Here is a 20,282-nt window from a genome sequence, read left to right on the forward strand (position 1 = left end):
CAGCAGCCAATAGCATTGCCTATCCTGTCTCACTGCTTATAAATCGGTCAATCTAGGAATCCCACTTTTCCTCTCTTTGGAAAAAGTTACACATTATCCCTCTGCACAAATCAGAAAATTCAAAAGACATTAATAACTTAATACCTATAGCAATCTTATCCCCCCTCGCCAAAATACTTGAAAATGTATTCAAAAACAATTGCTAGACCACCTCCTGCAGAAAGAAAGGAAGAACTCCACACAACACGACTACTGTCCTTTCCATAGTACTAGCACTGCCCTTCTAACCTATATAAATACTGTCAATAAAGCTAGAAATAATGGCAAACTAGTCTCTTCTTTATTTCAACATTTGTCTAAAGCCTTTGACAGAGTTTGTAACATCAAACTTCTACTTCGAATGTCCTCACTAGGTCTCCCTCAGCTCACCCTTCTGTGGTTCAGAAGCTATCTGTCCAATAGGTGTCAGTCAGTAAAATGGCACTCCATGCTCTCTCCTTACGTCCTAGTCACCACCGGTATACCACAAGACTCTATCCTTGGTTCCCCTCCTCGTTACCATTTTCACCAACACAGTCTATACAGCCATACAACAGGACACCCTAATACAATACACAGATGATTCCACTCTCACCTGCACATCTGACAACATGGTACACCTCCAAAAAGTTACTCAGGAAGCTTTAAGAGCCACTGAAACATGACTTTGTAACTCAACTCATGTTCATCACAAAAAAACCCAAACTATTACTTTTTCCCCAAATCACTTTCTCATGGGAAAAAAAAACTAAATTAAAAATTTGTCTCTCTTAATAATACAACCTTTGAAGTCACTTCTAATAGCAAATTATTACGGGTGATAGTGAATGATAATCTTACATTTGACCTGCACAAAAAAAAAATTGCATAAGAAAAACTCATCACAAACTACGGATGCTTTAGAGAGCCAAAAACCTTCACACTGACACAATTAAACTACACTTGCCACAATTAATCTCCTCCCCACACTTATTTATGGCGCTCCCATCCTCACTAACTTCCAGGCTTTACAAAAATTAAAACTTGAACAATGCTATAACAAAATTGTTAAATTTGCAGTAAATATACTTTCAGAATCCACCACTGTATAGCACTAAACTGCCTAAATTGGTTAGAACTGCCTCATCAACTAACATATACACAACTTCTTACCACCTATACAATTATCCAGCATCTCAGTTGGTCATTGTGATCCAGTGAGCAAAAACTCCTGTCTACAAATCTATCAAATCTGCTGCTCATTGTCTGTACTCGTATAAGGTTGCCAAAGTCTGGAACTCCTTAGCTGTATCCATCAGAAGAGGAACAGGCATATTATGAAGCATATCCACTTGCAACATATAGTATTTGTTAATTCAAGGAGAACATCCTTTTGTTTGCATAAAAGCACTTCATTCATCCTGGCTATAATCTCAAAAAAAGATATTTTCTCTTAAGGAGGTTGTGAGGACCAGGTTTCCCCAGCATCAGAGATTTGGACTTTAAAATCTGCAGGAGATGAAGCCCTGTCTCTGTCTATGTCAGAATCATCTGACATGACTCTCAGGAATATTTATACTGACCACAAACCACAAGGAGACACACAACTACTCAGGAAACAAATTTTAACGCTCATAAGCTTTCAAGCAACCCACCCTTCCTCAATGTAAGCACACTATACCTGGTTGTTTTGTTACTTGAAATGATTATATCAACCTGATTTACAGGTACTATATTCCGTGCATCAGGATTGATTGTCTGCAATAATTTCTTGGCCAAGCTATGAAAATGATCTTTTCTTCTAATGAACAATGTTTACCCTTTTGTGAATTGTTTACAAATATTCCTAATGACAAACACACACCAAAATGGGGGGGGGGGTGGAAGGAGCTACTGCAGCAGTGATCATTCAAACATCTACTGTTATGGTAATTTTACTTACAACTGTGCTATGCTCATCATACTGATCACTGCTAGTAGCCTAAGGTAGATTACCTTAGCTAATTACATTTGGGAGGTGGAAAGAGAGGAGTCGAGGAGCCCCTTGGAGAATGGTCCTAGCAAAGCTTGATCTGGACCTAGAGAAGAAATCAAGCTTATAGTGCTTTGTAAAAGTATGTAGAGAGGACCAAGTAGCAACTTCTAGAGAACTTCCCGAATCCACCCTTTCCCAAAAGTCATAGGTAAAGACAAGCTCCTGGTACAGTGGGTCTTGATCCTGCTGGAATAGTTTTGTTATGGTGAGTACAACAAAAGATAATAGCCTGAGACTACCATCTTTTCTGAAATAAGTTGTTCCTTCTTTTTACCTTGACAAGAAATGAACAATGGACCCAAAGATATGAAAGATTTAGTTCTGTCAAGACAGTACCTGCGTTGTCTCTGAATATTCATGGCTGGACTATCCTTTCTCTCTCATTTTTAGGGTCAGGAAAGAAAACAGGGAGATGGACAATTTGGCTTAATGTAAACTCAGATACCAGCTGAGGCATAAAACAAGGATTAGTTCTTAAAGAAACCCTGCCCCTAAAGAAAATAAGATAGTATTGGTTCACCATAAGAGCTTGCAACTCAGACAGTTTGACTTCTGCAAGAAGGGTATCAGTAAGACTATTTTTTCATGTTAAAAACGTCAAGTCAGTCAGATTAACTGATTCAAATGGAGCAAGTGTTAGCTTCTCTATCACAAAATTAAGATCCCAAGGAGGGGCCACCAGTTTTCTTGGAGGCCTCTTATGAAAAACTTCTTTCAAGAAAATTTTGACACAAGACTGGACTGAAAGAGGAAGATCCATGTGCAGGCATGCTGAAATGGCCAATAAATTAACCTTGACAGAGAAATATGAAAGGCCATAGGATAGCAACTCTCAGAAATATTGCAGACCCACAGAATAACTCTGAATTGGTGTTGGTTGTGTTGTTGTTGGCACCAACTAGAAAACCTTTTCCATTTGCTAATATATGATTGTCTAGTAGCAGGCCACTATCAGTACCTGATGCAAATCTTTAGTATGCAGGGGAATAAAAAGAATTAAGGCCTATCATCCAGGCAGTGAACTGAAACTGACTGATGGTGGGGTCTGTCAAACATCACTGTTCTTATTTGAATAGATCCAGTCTGTGAGGAAGCTGACAGTAATTGCCAGGACCATTCCACCCCCCCTCCAAAAAAAAGTGACCCACAGTCGCCTGGGCCAGAAGGGAGCCACCATAATGATCCTGCAGGGGGATTCGTTCTGAATCTTCAGAAGTACCCTGGATATTAGTCAAAAGGGTGGAAATGGTAGAAAAGCATACAGGAACATTCCTGTCCAAGGAAAAGGAAAGGCATCTGTCTTCCTGGCCTTCTTGCATGGAGTCCTGGAACAGAATCTTGTTAGTTGACTATTCAGAGGGGAGACAAAGAGGTCTAGTTGAGGAATTCCTCTCAGAGGGATCAAATCTTGGAAGAACCCCTAATTTAGTTTCCATTTGTGAAGGTCTGCCCTGCATCTGCTCAGCTTGTCTGTCACACAATGTTGCTCTAACAGAATGTAGGATACCTGTAGAGTGAGATTAAGCTGTGAAGCTATATCCCAAACTATCATGGTCTTCTCTGGTCCTGCTCAGCTTGTCTGCCACACAATTTTGAGCTGATGGAATGTAGAATGCCTGTAGAATGAGATTGTGCTATGAAGCTCTACCCCAAGCTAACACGGCTAGTCTGTGAAGGGGAATGACCTGGCTCCCCCTTGTTTGTTAATGTGCCCACATGACTGTGGTATTGTCTGTAACCACTTGAAGAGGTCTCAGGGACCAAAGATGGAGCAGGGAGTTGAGTGTCTTGATCAGGGCAAGCATTTCCTTGACATTCATGTGCATCTGTCATTGGTCTCCCACACCCCCTCTACTTTTATCCCTCCTGAAACTGCTTCCCAAGCAAAGTCTAAAGAGTCTGTGGTAACTGATTGCTTTGGAGAAGTGAGGGAGAAGGGGAGACCTGAATTTAAGGATATCGGTTGTCTCCACCAAAAGATTTCTCTTCTGACAACCCCCAGAACTGGGATTTGAAAATATAAGGGGTGTTACTGCTGAGACCAAAGAGATTTCAGATACCACTGTTTCTTTCTCATGTGCAGTCTTGCCAAGGGTGTCATGACAATCATAGATGTCATGAGACCCAGAATCCTAAGGTATTCCTTCTCAGCCACTGAAGTCTGAGTAGAAAACCTTACAACTGGTCTAGAAAAAGATCTATTTGTTTTCCTGTGAAAGAAAAGCTTTTTAAACTGTGACGTGTAGTTGATATCCCTGGGACAAAATCCTGAGTGAAGGAGTCAAGAAAGACTTTTGAATGTTCTCTTGGAATCCCAGCTTGTGTAAAAGATCTCCCAACCAAAAATGAAATTCCTGATACTGTGAAAAAGACTCTTCAAAGATAAGCAAGTTGTCTAAATATGGATACCATGTATCCTGCAATAAGCTATAACTGGAGCTAGACACAGTGGATAGTCCAGAGGGTAAGGCAGATAACTGATAATGTGATCCAGACACACAAAACCTTAAGAAACATCTGAAGTCTGGATGAATAGGGATGTGATGATAAGCATCTTTTAGTTCTAGTGGTGCCAGGAAACTTGAAAAACAAAGATGAAGTAATAGGCTGTGAAGTGAGATCATACTGAATTTGGGCACCATCACAAACAGGTTTTGGAAAGAAAGGTTTCGGAAAGAAAGATCCAGAACTGGTCTCCAAGAATTTTCACTCTTTGGCACTAGAACGTCCTTGAATAAAAATCCTTCTCCATCTGGATAGGAGGAATTGGTTCTATCACACCTTGGAACAGCTTGTGATGAAAAACCAGTAGAAACAAAACAGTCCGATCTTGATGATGAGGAATGATCCCCTGGAAAGGAGGACTTTTCTCCCACTACCATCTGTAGCCTTGATAAATGATTTTCAGAGCCTATTTGTCTGACTAGATGTTGCCAAAGAGAAAATGGAGATTCAGACTTTCTAGAAGAAAAAGAAACCACAGTGGGAGGGGTTTACATGGTCTCTTGGATAGTCATTTAGACTCGTTGGACTGTCTTTTCTTTTGGAAGGTTTGAGACTTTTGGAACCCCCTTGCTAATTCTTAAAGATCTGTTTACCTGTATTCTGTTGAGACTGTTTATTCTGTATTTTGCCAGACTGGAACAGGAGATAAAAATCCCTTGGAAACATTTAAAAACGAGTGCTAAAAATCTTAGAAATTGCCTGGATTAACTTGTCCCTTTTATCACACTTTTTGATCACATCAGCAGTAGAGGGGCCAAGCACTAAATTTTTATCTAAGGAAAATTTTAAAGTCTCATTTTTAATATCATCTGGAAAGTTCTGAGAATGCAACCATGCAGACATACTCAAAACAGTACCAGTACCTATAGCCCTGAAAGAAGTACCAACAGAGTTATACACACACAATAAATGATGAATAGTGATCTGTGCAACAGAAAAAGTTAAATTATTTAAAGCAGATTTTTTTTACTCACAAGGAGAAACAGCAGATAAAACATTCCTCATACTTTCACAATTTGTCAGAGCAAACTTTAACATAGCCCGACAATTCAAAATTCTGAAAATCAAAGTTGCAGAAGTATACACTTTTTCCTCATAACTATCAATAATTTTCCCATCCTTACCAGAAAGAGTAGGGTTGGCTATAGCAGCTAGGTAAGGTTTGGGAATAGTGCATAAATATTTAAAAGACTAAGAAACTTTACATCCTATCTGCCTTTTCAGGGGCAGCTGGCTGACTATCAAGAAATATGCAGGCAGTAACACATATCCTCTAAATGAGACAGAACAGGAGGAAGGGGTGTAGGTTCAGGAAAATCCTTCGGTAACAGCTCATGGTATTTTCTAAGGGACTGAGAAACCTCAGTGCTCTCCCAATGAGAACACTGGCACATTCTAGCAATACTTTCAAAGAAAGAGAAACCCTCACAGGAAAGATGATAAACTGAGCTATTTTCTGAATCAGAACTCTGAGGAAAAATCCTGCATCAGTCCCTGCATCTTTCTGTTCAGATTCAGAATCTTGAATCTCAAGAAAACAGGAGTATCTCTTTCTTTTATCAGAAACTGCTTTACAAGAAGGAATAATAGCTTGGATTAAATCCTGCGCCAGACCCAGTAAACTACTCCTATCCACAGTAAATTGAGGGGGGTGGGGAGTAGGTACATGCTTGGTTTTCTTTCTTTTTTTACAGGAAAAATAGGACCAACCATGTTAATAATGGCGGCAGAAGCTTCCCCAGGGATAAGCACAGCATTTTGACACAACAGAGGAAACTTCCCTGTTCCCTCTCCCAGGACTGACAATAGTGGTACTCTCTTGCACACCTGAAGGGACCCCAACAGCCACAGAGGACTTGGCTAACCCCAGTCCATACTGGCTGTAGATGCTACACCAGAGGGATCTGGGGTAAACGATGAGTGGTTTGAGGTACAACAAATGGCCACAGTAGTCATCCACCTGTGACTAAGGCAGATTGCTAGCTTGCTGTAGTGGCAAAGGCTGTTTGCTTAACTTTTTTTTTCTTTTTGTGGCTGGAAAAATGACCATGGGACAAAGTCTGTTCCACGGTAAAGCTGAAAATGGTGACACTTCCTCCAGGGACGACAACCAGCAACAGCCAGTAAACACTAACAGTCCATAAAAGTTACTTTTTTTGACAGAAAAACACAATAACAAGCACTTTAAAACATTATGCCAGCTCCAAAAATTAAATCAATTTCTTCACAGAAAACATTTTTCAGTTACTTTATACCAATTTTAAACTGAGCGCTCTGTTTAAAAGAATGCTACAGTCTCACGACAGTCTGTTAAAACAACACTTTTCACTTTAAAATAATTTTCTTGAAGAGAAAAATAATAAAACTTCCAAAATATTATGAAAATGGAAGTTTCTTTCCCCAAAGGGAACTTATCTGCCCAACAAAAGAAAGCACAATCTGACTATCGATTCTCAAAAGCCTCACAGGAGCATAACTTTCAGTGGTGTTAAAGCTCTGATGGGCTTTGCACCCAAACTTGTCTTTTAGTCAGCTCAGCTCAATCTGCCTGACAGTTTTGGCATGAGGAAGGTGCAACGGAGCTTTGGAAGCTGGACAGCTGTTATCTCCTTGTCAGAGTATAACTGATAAGGCTAAGGCTACTGCAGCAGTGATCAATATGATGAACATTTCCTGTTAGAAACACCTTCATAAGAAATAATGGTAGGTAAGTTGTCAAAGCATAAGCACAAGCACTATAAAACCTTTAGTATGCCCTGCCCAATTAAAACACTTCTCCACATGAAACTTTTATTTAAATAATAAAAAGTATAGTCACAAACTAGACCAAATACGTCTGATGTCATCTGACTTGCTGATGTGTACTGAATCCATCAGTACTGGGTTAGAGGATGCCTAGTATGCCAGATAAAGGTCACCTTTTATTTTATTTTTTTTTGGGGTGGGATCACCTTTTAGCACTCTGTATTTGTGGATACAAAGTATAGTGACAGGGCTTTGAGTTGGTCCATGCAGCACATGTTCATGAGGCTGCAAGAAGGTACCAAAGATCTTCCACTGATTTTTGCCTCCTCAAAAATGACCAATCAGCAGTCAGAGTGAAAGTGCAGGAGGGAGCCAGAGCTTTTGGAAGCTGCACGGTTGTTGCATCTTGGACAAGATACAGCTCAGACAGCCTAAAAGTTACTGCATCAGTGGGAATGACAAACATACTGATAGATATTGTTTGAAAGTAAAGTTGTTTTCCCTCATAGTAACAAAGTGATATTTTTAGAAATATTATGTGATACAAAGCCTGCAAAGTATGCAGAAAGAAATATGCAGCAAACAAGTGTAATTAGCCAAGTAAAAATGTGTTTGCATGACAAGATACACTGTCAGCTTAAAATATTAGTAACAGATGGTTATGATAATATAGGCTTGCTGAAACAGCATAAGCTAAATACATACAAAGACTCAACTGACAGACCGAGTCTAACAAATGGAAATAGCTAACAGTGCAAAAAGAAATAGCTATCTTGTCACAAGAATACACCCCGATCTTCTCAAAAATTAATAAGGAAATAGAAAACTGGTGAGGTCCACAATATTCTCAGAAATTTATTAAGGAACAGAAACTGGCGTGGTTCACAGTAAAGCCACAGATATACCAAAAATGTTTCATGAGGATAAAAAACTCAGACCGTATAAAAGTGCTGATAAACAACTGGTTGGAGGAACAGTTGATTATGAAATGAGAGCTGTTTGAGGAAGTGCAGTGTATCTGTCAGTAATCCATGTTACAAAGAAAATGTTAATATCCCAACAGTAATGTTTGGCCAGTCATATAAACAAATATTACATTAAGTACAAATACAGTTGTACAGCGACTTAGTCTGTTGCTTGCTATTTTCACATGTGTAATTAATGCCACAGTAGTGCAGTGATTAGCACTGTGGCTTCACAGGACATGACGTGGTTGTAGTTGGCATGTTTACTAAGCAAAGTCTGCATGTTCTTATTTTCATGTGGGTTTTCTCTGTACATCCCAAACAGATACTAGTAGGTAACCCAGTGATTCAATACATTACCTACGTGTGTTTGAATGTGTGTGTGCATGTGTGTCTCCCAGTGAACTGACATCCCATAAAGAACTGGCTGTTAGTCTCACATCTGTTTGATGAAAGAGACTGCAGCTTCCTTACAAACCTGAAAAGACAAAGTAGGTATCAGATAATGAATGAATGAGTTATTTAATTAATTAACACCACTTTTGAAAACGGACGGCAAATTTTAAACAATAGCGAATATGAAGGGTGCAACTTCAAAAATTAGCTTACTGTACAAAATGTATAAATTTTTTGGCAGAAAAGTAATATTAGGGCTAAAAATAACATATAAAATGTATTTGGGAAACAAAAGAAGTAGTCACTTACCTTGACCTGACTTCCAGAACATAACTCCATGCATCTGTCCAGCAATGCCAATCCGTCCAACCCTCTGGAGGAGGTGCCTGGGAAGAGCAGCAACACATTTATCCAGTGTGTTCACTATTCTTTCAACGTCTTGTTCCTTTCCCTGCAAAACATTTTTGTAACAGCAACTTTGGTTACAAAATTTGTGGAAGAAAGCTAATGTGAGATAACTGGAGTACAAAAAGGTTAATGAAAAGACACAAGAGTTTCAGTTATGTGCACAAAGCAAATATTCAGGAAATAACATTAGGAAGATGAAAAGAAACAAAAAACACCAAATGGCTCCCTGTTTTTATCTTGCCTCTTATCCAAAGCCATTATCTTCTCTTAACATATGGAACTTCACAACGAATTATGAAAAATAGGTAAATGGACTTCTTACAGACCCCTCTCACCAACACTGCTCTCACTTGTTAGCCCCTTCCCATATGTGCTATGCTTATCAGTGCATAAATATGAAAGCACATACATGCTTCTACCCACTGATATCCTCTTCCTCCTAGATTGCATTATGCCTCTCATCTTCATCCTACTGCATAGTACCATCAAAACGCCATATGATGGTTGTAAATCTGGAGGACAATGCAGGCAGACAGAAGATCTTTAGATGTCTGAGCAAACTGTATCCCTCTAACAGAAACCCAGTGATGAAAATTAATTCTCAGTATGAAATCATAGGCAGCAGACTGCAAAATTAAGCAATTCAACCCTTTGCATAACCAAACATTTTGGAAATATAGAGTATATTTTAGAGCATTTATTATAACTGTAATTGCCTTAATATTGCTACAACTCAAGTGCTCTAGGTTGCACTGCATCTGAATTGTCTGTGTGTTTTAGCTGCTTTTCTGTACATATTGACATCTCTGTATTTGTAGATTAACTACTTATTCTGCTGTATTACTGCCTCGTTTTTCAGTTGTGCACTTGCCTTGCTTCACTTAAAAAGTTTTAAATTGCTAATTTTGTAGAGTTTTAATTGCATTTACTGTTTAGGACTACACACTCAAGTGTGTTAGCCTTTTCTGTGTTTATTTACTGTATTATTGCATTATTTAGCCTGGTTCAACAAAAAAAATACTATCTTGTTTGCTCGTTTCCCACCTTTCCTAGCCAGTCCATATCCCAGGCTTTGCTTGTCTCATTACTTTATTTTCTGTGTTCATAACTATCCAGACCTTACTGTGGTAGAGGGAAGCCTACTGCTTACCAGTGCCTATCTAACGCTAGAGGAGTGGTTTCCAGCTCTGAAATTGTAATTGTATTAGCTTTTTTTGGACTGATTTCTATCCCTTTCAACTTTCTGGCTTAAAAACGTGTGTGTTTGCACACTTTTCGTATCATGCAGCACTGCGAGGCTACAGTTAAACTATTACAGGTGCCAGAAAGTCTGCTCTTCAAATATTCCCTTAGAACTAGCTGGATTCTCAGTAGAAGCACTAAAATCTGAACCCCTTTTACTAGCACTTGCTCTAGAACCTGCTGGAAAGCACTAGGAAGCCTGAAACTGATACAAGCACTCAATTCTCCTTGTCAATAAGGAGAAATTGTAAAATCCACGAATTGAAATAACTATTGAAATAATTTACTGCGAATACACCTATGAGTGCCCAATTTTATAATGCTGTAATCCAATGCTGTAGCCAAACGAACAAACGACCAAAATAAAATAAAACACTTGTTTTTATTGTACAAATACGAAAGAAAATAAACAAAAAAAACTGAACAGAGTTAAGCGCTTTCACCCAACATCACAGGGTTTCCTCAGAACTCCATCTCAATAAGGAGAAATTAATAATAGGCACTAAACAGCTTATAACTGCAAAGTACATTACAAAGATAAGGGAAAACAGCTCTTAAACTTTACAAAAAAAGCACCTAAACAGGCATGACCAAGGGTCAGCTTCCAGTGATTTCTCCTGTCCACCTGGTGAATCTGGGCATACTGGGGCAATGCAGCAACTGCCTCATGTACACAGACAATCCTCTCCTCCTACCACCCAACACTACAACCTGCGAGAGATGCACTTACATAGCCAAACTGGAAGCAAAGCTCTCTTCGGCCAAGACTGTGCTAGACAGCCAAGAGGAGAAGGTTAACACCTGCACTACAACTCTAGCAACTCATAGCCCTTCAAACCCCACACCATCAACACCCACACATAGCAATACTAAACCTACATATGCAGAGGCCCTTAACATTAACCTGCCCCAGCAACAAGGACCTCCGAAGCTGAAACGCAAACAAACACCAGTCACAACCAAAGTGACACATAGCTCACAACACCAGTGTGCCACCCAACAACAGCCCCTAAGGCAAGACAATGTACCCAAAACTTTAGTCATAGGTGACTCTATAGTCAGGCACACTGATGTTCCACTCACCAGGCTGAACAAGAAGAAAATTACAGTCAGCTGCCTGTCGGGTGCCAGGATCCGCCACATAACACATGCACTCAAGTCACTCTACAACAAGTACAAATACGGCTCTGTCATTGTCCATGCTGGAGTGAATGACTTGAGACGTACCTCCCTGGACTACATGAAAAGAGACATGGAAGAGCTCTTGGATCATGTGGCCCAGGCAGGTATGACCCTAGCCCTGAGTAGCATCCTGCCTTCGCCCAGAATGATACCACAGCATAAGGACAAAATGATTGACTTCAACAATTGGCTAAGCTTCTGGTGTTATTCAAAGGAGATCCAGTATTTGTCTGCCTGGGAAGACATGATCGACAAACCATGATGCTTTGCCAGAGATGGTCTGTACCTGTCACCCCTGGGATTCTGGTTACTGGCTAAAGCTCTTGCCACCCCTATAGTGCCTTTTTTAGGCAAGGTTCAAAGGATAAAACCACCATCGTAACAGATACAAGCATGCAAAATTTGAAGGTAATGCTATTTAATGCTAGAAGTCTAAACCTCCAAATGCACTCTCTCGAGGCACTCCTAAAAATGGAGAACATCGATATCTGTGCAGTAACTGAGACCTGGTTCAAGGCTCCAGAGAGCACCCCTGCAATACCAGGCTACAACTCTTACCACACTTTTTGTCCACAAAACCAAGACCGAAACACTAAAGGTGGAGGAGTGCCCATATTCACCAAGGATATTCACACATCCACGCTAGTTGCCCAACACAATGCATCTGAAATTCTCCAGGTGCAACTAACACTAGGTAAGACTGCAATCCAAATTGTAGCTTGCTACAAATACCCCACCATGCCCCAAGATTCTCACTACACCTTTCTAAACATACTGAAAAATATTAAGATATAACCAAATACCCTAATACTGGGTGATTTCAACTACCTTGCCATTAACCTGGAAAACTACTCGGGTACCAACTCCTTTTCCCAACGGTTCTTGGAATTCATAAATTCCAACGCCTTTAATCAACTAATCCATTGTCCCACCAGGGGCTCCAATATCCTAGACCTGGTCATTACCAACATGGGAGATAGATGCTCCACACCAGTGGTCACCCCCTCATTGGTCAGGTCTGACCATAAGCAAATCACCCTTGACGTCCACATCCCACCCCCACCCCCCAGTAAGGAAACCTCCTTAAAAAACTTCTCCAAAGCCAACTTCATGCTACTGAAGTCAGAAGTGACAAACTTCACGACACCCATGCAGATGGAATCTGAAAGTTCGAATGCAGAATCCTAAACTGAGGCACTGTACGAGCACATCCACTCTTACATGAATCGTGCCATCCTAAATAGAACCAAGATGCTCTTCTCCAAAAAAAGGAAGCCAATCTGGTGGTCCCCTGCTATAAACAAACTATACAACAGAAGGAAGAAACTGTTGTAGAAAAGAGGAAAATCCCAGGATGCAAAGAACTCCCTCACCAGCCTCAGTAAGAAGCTGAGATCCCTCATAAAATCCTCAAAAGCTAGTTACGAAAATAAAATTGCCAAAGAGTCCAAAGGCATTCTATATTTAGGTCAAGAATCTAAATGGCAATGCTCAGATCTGCTCTGAGCTACAACAGAATGGCATTAAATATACTGATCCCAAGGATATTGCCAATATCCTGGCAGATCGATTTAGTGCCAACTTCACCCCCCTCTCAACTCAATACCAAAAGATTGCCAAATTCTGGTAATCATGGCCACACAGGTAGAAACCGCACTCTCCAAAGCTAAGAATACAGCATCCATGGGACCAGATGACATCCCAGGCTGTGTACTACATGAACTACAAAATGAACTGGCATCTCACCTAAGTGTCATGTTTAATCATAGCCTCACCTCAGGCTTCGTGCCCACTTAATGGTGCACAGGTACAGTTATCCCACTCCACATGGGGGGATCCGCCTTGGATCCCGGGAACTACCGTCCCATCAGTCTGACAAGCCTGATCTGCAAGGGCATGGAACGCATTATCATGGAACTTAAAAACAAAGACATTGGCAACCTTCAAACACTGGACCCCACCCAGTTTGGGTTTGTGAAGGGCCGATCTTGTCTCCTGAATCTGACTGACTTCTTCAAATCAGTCTCCAGAGCTGTGGACGAGGGTAAGGCGGTCCACACAGCCTATCTGGACCTCGCCAATGCCTTCGACACCATCCCCCACTCTAGAATCATAGATAAACTTACTAAGCTGGGTATAAATCCCTATGTCACTCGATGGGTTGCCAACTGGCTTACTGACAGAACCCACACTGTAAAAGTAGTCGACTCCAAATCCAGCTCCAGACAAGTGATAAGTGGAGTACCTCAGGGTTCAGTCCTGGGACCACTCTTGCTTGGCATCTACTCCTCTGAAGTACAGGCCAACACTAAGGGACTTTGGCTAACAAAGTTCACAGATGACTGCAAACTGGGAGCCATTACTGAATCCCCAAATTATGTGGATATTCTACAAAAGGGCCTTACAGAAACAGATGTCTGGTGCCAGAGCCATGGGCTCAAGCTTAATGCCAAGAAATGTATAGTTATCCCCTTTGGAAAAAAACATGTACTCATGAATTACCACATAGGTGGCAGGACACTAAACATCGAAAGTTTGATGAGAGACCTAGGGACACAGCTGGACAGTGGTCTCACTTTCGATAACCACATCGCCACAACAGTCAGGAAATCCTTCTATATGGCACACCTCATCACTAAGGGCTTTTCATCCAGAAAAAAGGAGGTCATTGTCCCACTGTACTCATCCCTCATTAGACCCATTATAGAGTATAATGAGAAGTTATGTACCTACCATAACGTTCCATGTTAGTTGTCTTCTCTCGCCTTCTTTCTTGCTTGATGGGTTCGGAGCCGAACCTCGGCTCCGACTCGGCACTTTGCTAAGCTCGAGAGTCACTTTTACCAGCTTGAGGCAGCCCCATATCCCATGATGCAAGGCGGTAAGTACCCAGATCTCGTTTGTTGTCTATAGGCAATAACACCTAGCATAAAAAACTTCCCAAAAGGAAGAAAGAAGGCAGAGAAAAAGCCTGAAGGATGGGTTAGGAAGACCAGAACTGTATGGTCTTAAGAAGCATTCTTCCATGTAGGGAGAAAAAGGTCTGTCCAGGCCAGGGGGAAGGAGGGAGGGTGCAAGAAAGAAGGCGAGAGAAGACAACTAACATGGAACGTTATGGTAGGTACATAACTTCTCAATGTTAAGTTGTCAATCTCGCCTTCATTCTTGCTTGATGGGACCGCGTCCCTAGCACCTCTATCCTGGGTGGCTTAATGGAACAGACTCTTGAGAACTGTAGAGCCAAAACTGGCTCTGTCCCTGGAGGCCAAATCCAATTTGTAATGAGAAACAAAGGTATGAGGAATGGCCCAAGTGGCTGCTGCACAAATAGTGTCTAATGGAAGTCTAGCCTGAAAGGCTGTGGAAGTGGCTAAGCTTCTGGTTGAATGCGCTTTAGGTTTCGAGCACAGCTGTTTTCCCCTGAGCTGATAGATTTCAGAGATGACAGAAGAAAGCCATCTAGATAAGGTCACTTTTGAGACAGGAAGGCCTTTTTTGTTATCAGCATAAGAAATAAAGAGCTGATCGGATTTCCTGAATTGTTTTGTTCTGTCCAAATAATATCTGAGTTGGCGGTGAACATCAAGATAATGTAATTTTTGTTCTGATCTGTTTGAGTAGTTTGGGAAAAATACAGGAAGGTCAATAGACTGATTCAAATTACTCTTTGAGGCGACCTTAGGCAAAAGGTCGGACTAGTTCTCAACGATACTCTGTCTTTGTGGAAGACCAAATAGGGGGGACGAACAGAGAGCATGAAGTTCAGATACTCTCCTAGCTGACGTAATAGCAACCAGGAATAGAGTTTTCCATGAAAGAAATTTCAGGGAACATGAAACAGCTGGCTCGAAGGGAGGAAGAATCAAGGATGTCAGCACTAAATTTAGGTCCCATTGAGGAGGAGGACTCCTGACTGGAGGTTTCAGGAGAAAAATTCCTTTTAAGAAGGCTCTACAAAGCCTGTGGGACATAATGTTGTGATCTGCGAACCCGACATGAAAGTTCGAGATAGCAGCCAACTGAACTTTGACCGTGGAAGAAGAAGAGCCCGCGTGAAAGATTTCCGCTAAGAAATCCAGAACTGCTTGGACTGGAGCAGTAAAGGGATCAATATTTTTAGCTTTTGCCCAACAAGAAAAGCGTTTCCATTTGCTGGTATAAATCCTTCTAGTAGAGGATTTTAGGAAGCTACTATGATGTCTCTAACAGGATTAGAGATCATAGGAAGCCTGGCTAAGGAAGGAAGTGGAGCAACCATGCTGTGAGGTTGAGAGAAGGGATAGACCGGTGCAGCTGACCCGATTGGTGAATCAGAAGGTCTGGTACTGGGTCCAGATGCCACGGCTGCACCAAAAGGTGACGATGGAGGAATGGGAACCAAATTTGTCGAGGCCAATAGGGAGCAATGAGAATCATTTTGGCTCTCAAAACGGTGGCTTTCTGGAGTACTTGTGGAATCAGCGGAAAAGGAGGAAAGGCATAAAGAAGTCCCTGGGGCCAATCCTGGGTTAGAGTGTCTCTGGGGGGATGGCCTGGCAGTGAGAAGAGAGAAAAGAAGTCTGGGCATTTGCTGTTTTGGGGAGTAGCAAAAAGATCGCAACATGGGTGGCCCCATTCTAGAAAAATCTCCTCCACTATAGATTGTTTGAGAGACCACTCGTGAGGCATGAGAATAGCTCTGCTCAATCTGTCCGCTAAAATGTTGGTTTTCCCAGGGATATGCGTTGCTACCAGAAACCGATGAGAGGAGATCGCCCATTGCCAAAGTCTGAGAGCTTCTCGACACAAGGGGTAGGACTTGGTTCCGCCCTGTTTGTTGATATACCATACTACAGACATGTTGTCTGTGTGAACTGCAATTGTTCCCAAGGGAAGAAAGTCGTTGAGGGCTTGCAACGTTAAAAGCACTGCTCTCATCTCTAGGACATTTATGTGCAGGTGGTATTCGAACGGTTGCCACATCCCATGAACCATCCTGCCCTGATAATGACCCCCCCACCCGATCAGGGAGGCGTCCGTAGTGACAGTGGCTACCGGGGCCGGGGATACAAATGGTCTGCCTTGGTGAATCTGGGGAGAAGTAATCCACCATGAAAGATGATTCCTGCAAATCTGTCTCACCAGTATTTAGTGACGCATTGGAAGTTGTTGGTGAGACCACTGAGTGAACAACATCCACTGAAGCAGGCGCATGTAGAAGCGGGCCAGGGGAAGAAGGGTAATGGCTGCAGCCATGAGGCCCAACACCTTTAGAACCATTCTGGCTTGTACTTTTTTGCTGGCTAGGATGATCCTCACGTGACTTTGTATATCTAAGATTCTTTGGTCTGTGAGGGTTGCTGACATCCGAACAGTGTTTAAGTTTGCGCCTATGAAAGTAATAGACTGGCAGGGCAATAAGGAGGATTTTTCGTAGTTGATCGAAATTCCCAATTGAGTGCAAAGATTTATTGTGTAATCCCTGGCTTGAAGTAGTTGATGCCTGGTGGTGGCTGAAAGGAGCCAGTCGTCGAGATACGGAAACACCTGGAATCCTTGACGTCTCAGGTGAGCCGTGACCACTGCCATACATTTGGTGAACACTCTGGGGGCTGTAGTGAGACCAAAGGGCAGGGCTCTGAATTGGAAATGACTGGACCCCAGCCGAAAGCGGAGAAATCTTCTGGAGCGCCTGTGAATTTTTATGTGATAGTACGCCTCCTGAAGATCTATTGAGCACATCCAGTTGTCCTTCTCTAGGAAGGGCAGAATTGACTGAAGTGTGACCATTTGAAATCTTGTCTTTCTCACAGACTTGCTGAGACTGCTGAGATCCAATATTGGTCTCCAGTCTCCCGTCTTTTTGGGGACCAAAAAGAATCTTGAGTAGATTCCGGGCTCTGAATGGTCTGCTGTAACTGGCTGAATGGCTCTTTTTTGTAGAAGTTTTAATACTTCTAACTCTGCAACTTCCCTTAGACCGGGTGGTACATCTGGAAGAGAATATGAGTGAGAAAAGGGACTTTCCTCGAAAGGAATTTTGTAACCCTCGGATATGATTGACTGTACCCATCTGTCTTGAGTGAGGGAACGCCAGGCTTCTGGGTACAGCGATAGTCTTCCCCCGACTGCCTCCAAGGATGGACAGTCGGGCAACATCTCAGGAATGCTGAAAGGGCTTGTCAGAGAGAGGCTCTCTGCTTCCCTGGTTCTGTGGACCCCCTCTGCCTCTAGAGCGGCGTCTGTTATTATTACCCCCTCTGCCTCTAGGGGTAAACTGACCACGTGTATCCGGCGTGACTCCTTGGGATTTGCGGAACCACATCTTTCCACCCTTCTGTCCTTTAGGGTAAGGTCTAGAAGGGGTGGAAAAACGGACCCCTACGGCAGAAAGAGTCTTGCCGTCCTGTTCACACCTGGTCAATGTATCCTTCACTTGAGGGCCAAACAAAGCTGACCCATCAAAGGGAGAATTTGTGAAGGACGCCTTAAGGGATCTGCAAAATTACAGAGCCGCATCCAGGCTTGGCTTCTAAGAGCCACCCCTGTACCTGCGGCTTTACTCGCTCCATCTGCTGCATATGATATCAGTCGCATGGAGGAGTTAGCAATAGAATTAAGGATTCCTAGCTGTGAAGCAATTTTTTCTTGAGCCCCTGCAGCTGTGGGATCCTGTACTACTTCACCTAGTTCCTTAAGGATGTCCCTTTGGAGTCTGGTGAAGTGACATAAGTAGTTCAGCGAGCGCATAGCAAAGGTCGCTGAAGAGAACATCCGCTTACCATACCTATCCATGGTCCTAGAATCCTTATTAGGAGGATGGACAGGTACGGAAGGATCTGCAAGTTCCTTCTTAGTGGCAGCCGCCACCACCATGGCATCAGCAGGGACACCTTTCGTAAGGAATTGCTTTTCCAAAGGGGCAGTAATAAATTTAGACGGCCTCCTAGGAACTGGCTCTACAGAGTCAGGAGCAGCCCAAGCCTTTCGAGCAATAACCTCCATAAGGGGGTCGAAAGGCGGAGACACCCAGGAGGTGGAGGGCCGAGATCCAAACGCCTCCAGGTATACTGACTCATCCTCAGAGGGATTTGTGGAGGGCCAGTTTCCCCTCTGTTTTAGGAGTTCTAGGATGTCCGAGAAGGAGACATCCTCAGAGGGGGATCTTGGGAATCCCTCCGACTCATCTAAGTCGGTATCTGAAGTGATAGACTCAGGGGAGTCTAGGTGTTTCCTCTTACAAATCCTCTTGCGCGGAGGATCTCCTGAGTGATCAGGAGAATCCTTGGAAGAGGGGGTTATTCCCAGTGGGGAAACCTGAGGCGGAGGATCTCTGGGTCCGGGAGCAAGAGAGCTGGCAGAGATATCGACAGGCACTGTAGAGGGAGGAGCTAAGGGAATAGACTGCTGACTGAGCCCAGTGGCCAGCACACTCTTCATCACCTCGAAGGCCCCCCTCCCAGGGAGGTCCGAGAGAACCCGTTCCGAAGAAACCGGAACTCCAGGACCCACCGAAAGGGAAGGCTCCGAGGCAGATGTCGGAGCCGAGCTCACCAAGGCCGAGGCTCCAAGGGGAAGAGTGGGGTCGGACAAGGGTCCGATGCCACTCACCCCCTCGGAGGAGACCAGGGAAGCCCGACCACCGAATCCCTCTAAGGAAGGTCTCCAAGAGGAGATAAGAGTAGATGCTGATGGTGCAGAAGGGGGGGGTATCCGCCCCTCAGCCATAGCAGAAACTATCCCTGAAGACTCCAGCTCCAAACTCTGAGGTAGAGTCGAAGGAGGAACTTCAAGAGGGTGTGGACTAATAGTCATCTGTTGAGACGGACTATGCAGCATTTGGGCCAGTGCCTGTGATTTCAATAATCTACTGACCACCCTCTCTAAATCATGGTCAGAAAGCCTGGATGACCTAGATGATTGGCTCCGATGGCTCCGTTCCGAGAGGAGAGGTGAGGCCGGAGCCGAGAGTATCGGTTCCAAGGAAGGGGACCTGGACCTCTTCCTCGAAGGAACCATCGGAGCCGAAGAAACCATAGATGCAGTCGGAGCCGAGGACTTTTCGGCACCGACAGAAAGTCTCGATGCATCGGCTCCGGCCGGAGTTGATACAGACATAAAAGTAATGGTGTCGGAGCCGGTCGGCGCCGACACCGAAGCCTGAGCCACTTGGTGGTCGGAGCCAGTCGGAGTCGACACCGATGTGACTGAAACAGTATCGGCAATGATAGCCATCGGTGCCGAAGGTTTTTGCAAACCAGGATCGGCTCCAGCCGGAGCCGATCTCGACTCAGGAGGAGTCGGAACCGAGGCCGCAGGCTTGGACACAGAAGCCTGGGCCTTGGAAGACTTTGAAGTCTTGCTCGGAGCCGATTTAGCCGGAGAGCCCTCCGGTTTAAGAAGACCCCTTAAAATCAATTTATTCCTCCTCTCCTGCAGGACTCTCTGGCTAAAGGAATGACAAATCGCACAGGAGTCCTGCAGGTGGAGAGGTCCCAGGCAATATAAACAAGAAGTGTGACCGTCTGTCAGAGACATCTTCTGACAGCACGAGTCACACTTCTTAAAGCCTGAGACCCTTTCTTTGGACATAGTTGTACCAACAATACACCACAACACAGTCCCAATCAGATAACAAAGTTATCTAAAATATAGAGAAACTAACCTCTCACACACACACACACACACCCTGACAGGGGGGGGGGGATGGGAGGGGAGAAGGCCTGACTAAAAAAATTAAGGAGGAAGGGTAATTTTAGTCAAAAAAGGGCTTAATATAAACTAAAAATGTTAGATATTAAGTTTAA

The 20,282-nt window shown here is 43.1% G+C and overlaps 1 protein-coding gene across 2 annotated transcripts in view; it reads right to left on the reverse strand.

Annotated features, from left to right (window-relative positions):
- The window catches only part of SHPK (sedoheptulokinase), a 525,836-nt gene that overhangs the window by 284,970 nt on the left and 220,584 nt on the right, over positions 1–20,282 (reverse strand). For both annotated transcript variants that reach the window (XM_044054329.1, XM_044054330.1), the window contains exon 3: positions 8,974–9,115. In XM_044054329.1, coding sequence (XP_043910264.1) covers positions 8,974–9,115 — 142 coding nt within the window. The remainder of the gene's footprint in view (positions 1–8,973; positions 9,116–20,282) is intronic.

Source organism: Protopterus annectens, chromosome 13.part0, assembly GCF_019279795.1.
Source record: "Protopterus annectens isolate FY-2018-M chromosome 13.part0, PAN1.0, whole genome shotgun sequence".
Taxonomy (NCBI): Eukaryota; Metazoa; Chordata; order Ceratodontiformes; family Protopteridae; genus Protopterus; species Protopterus annectens.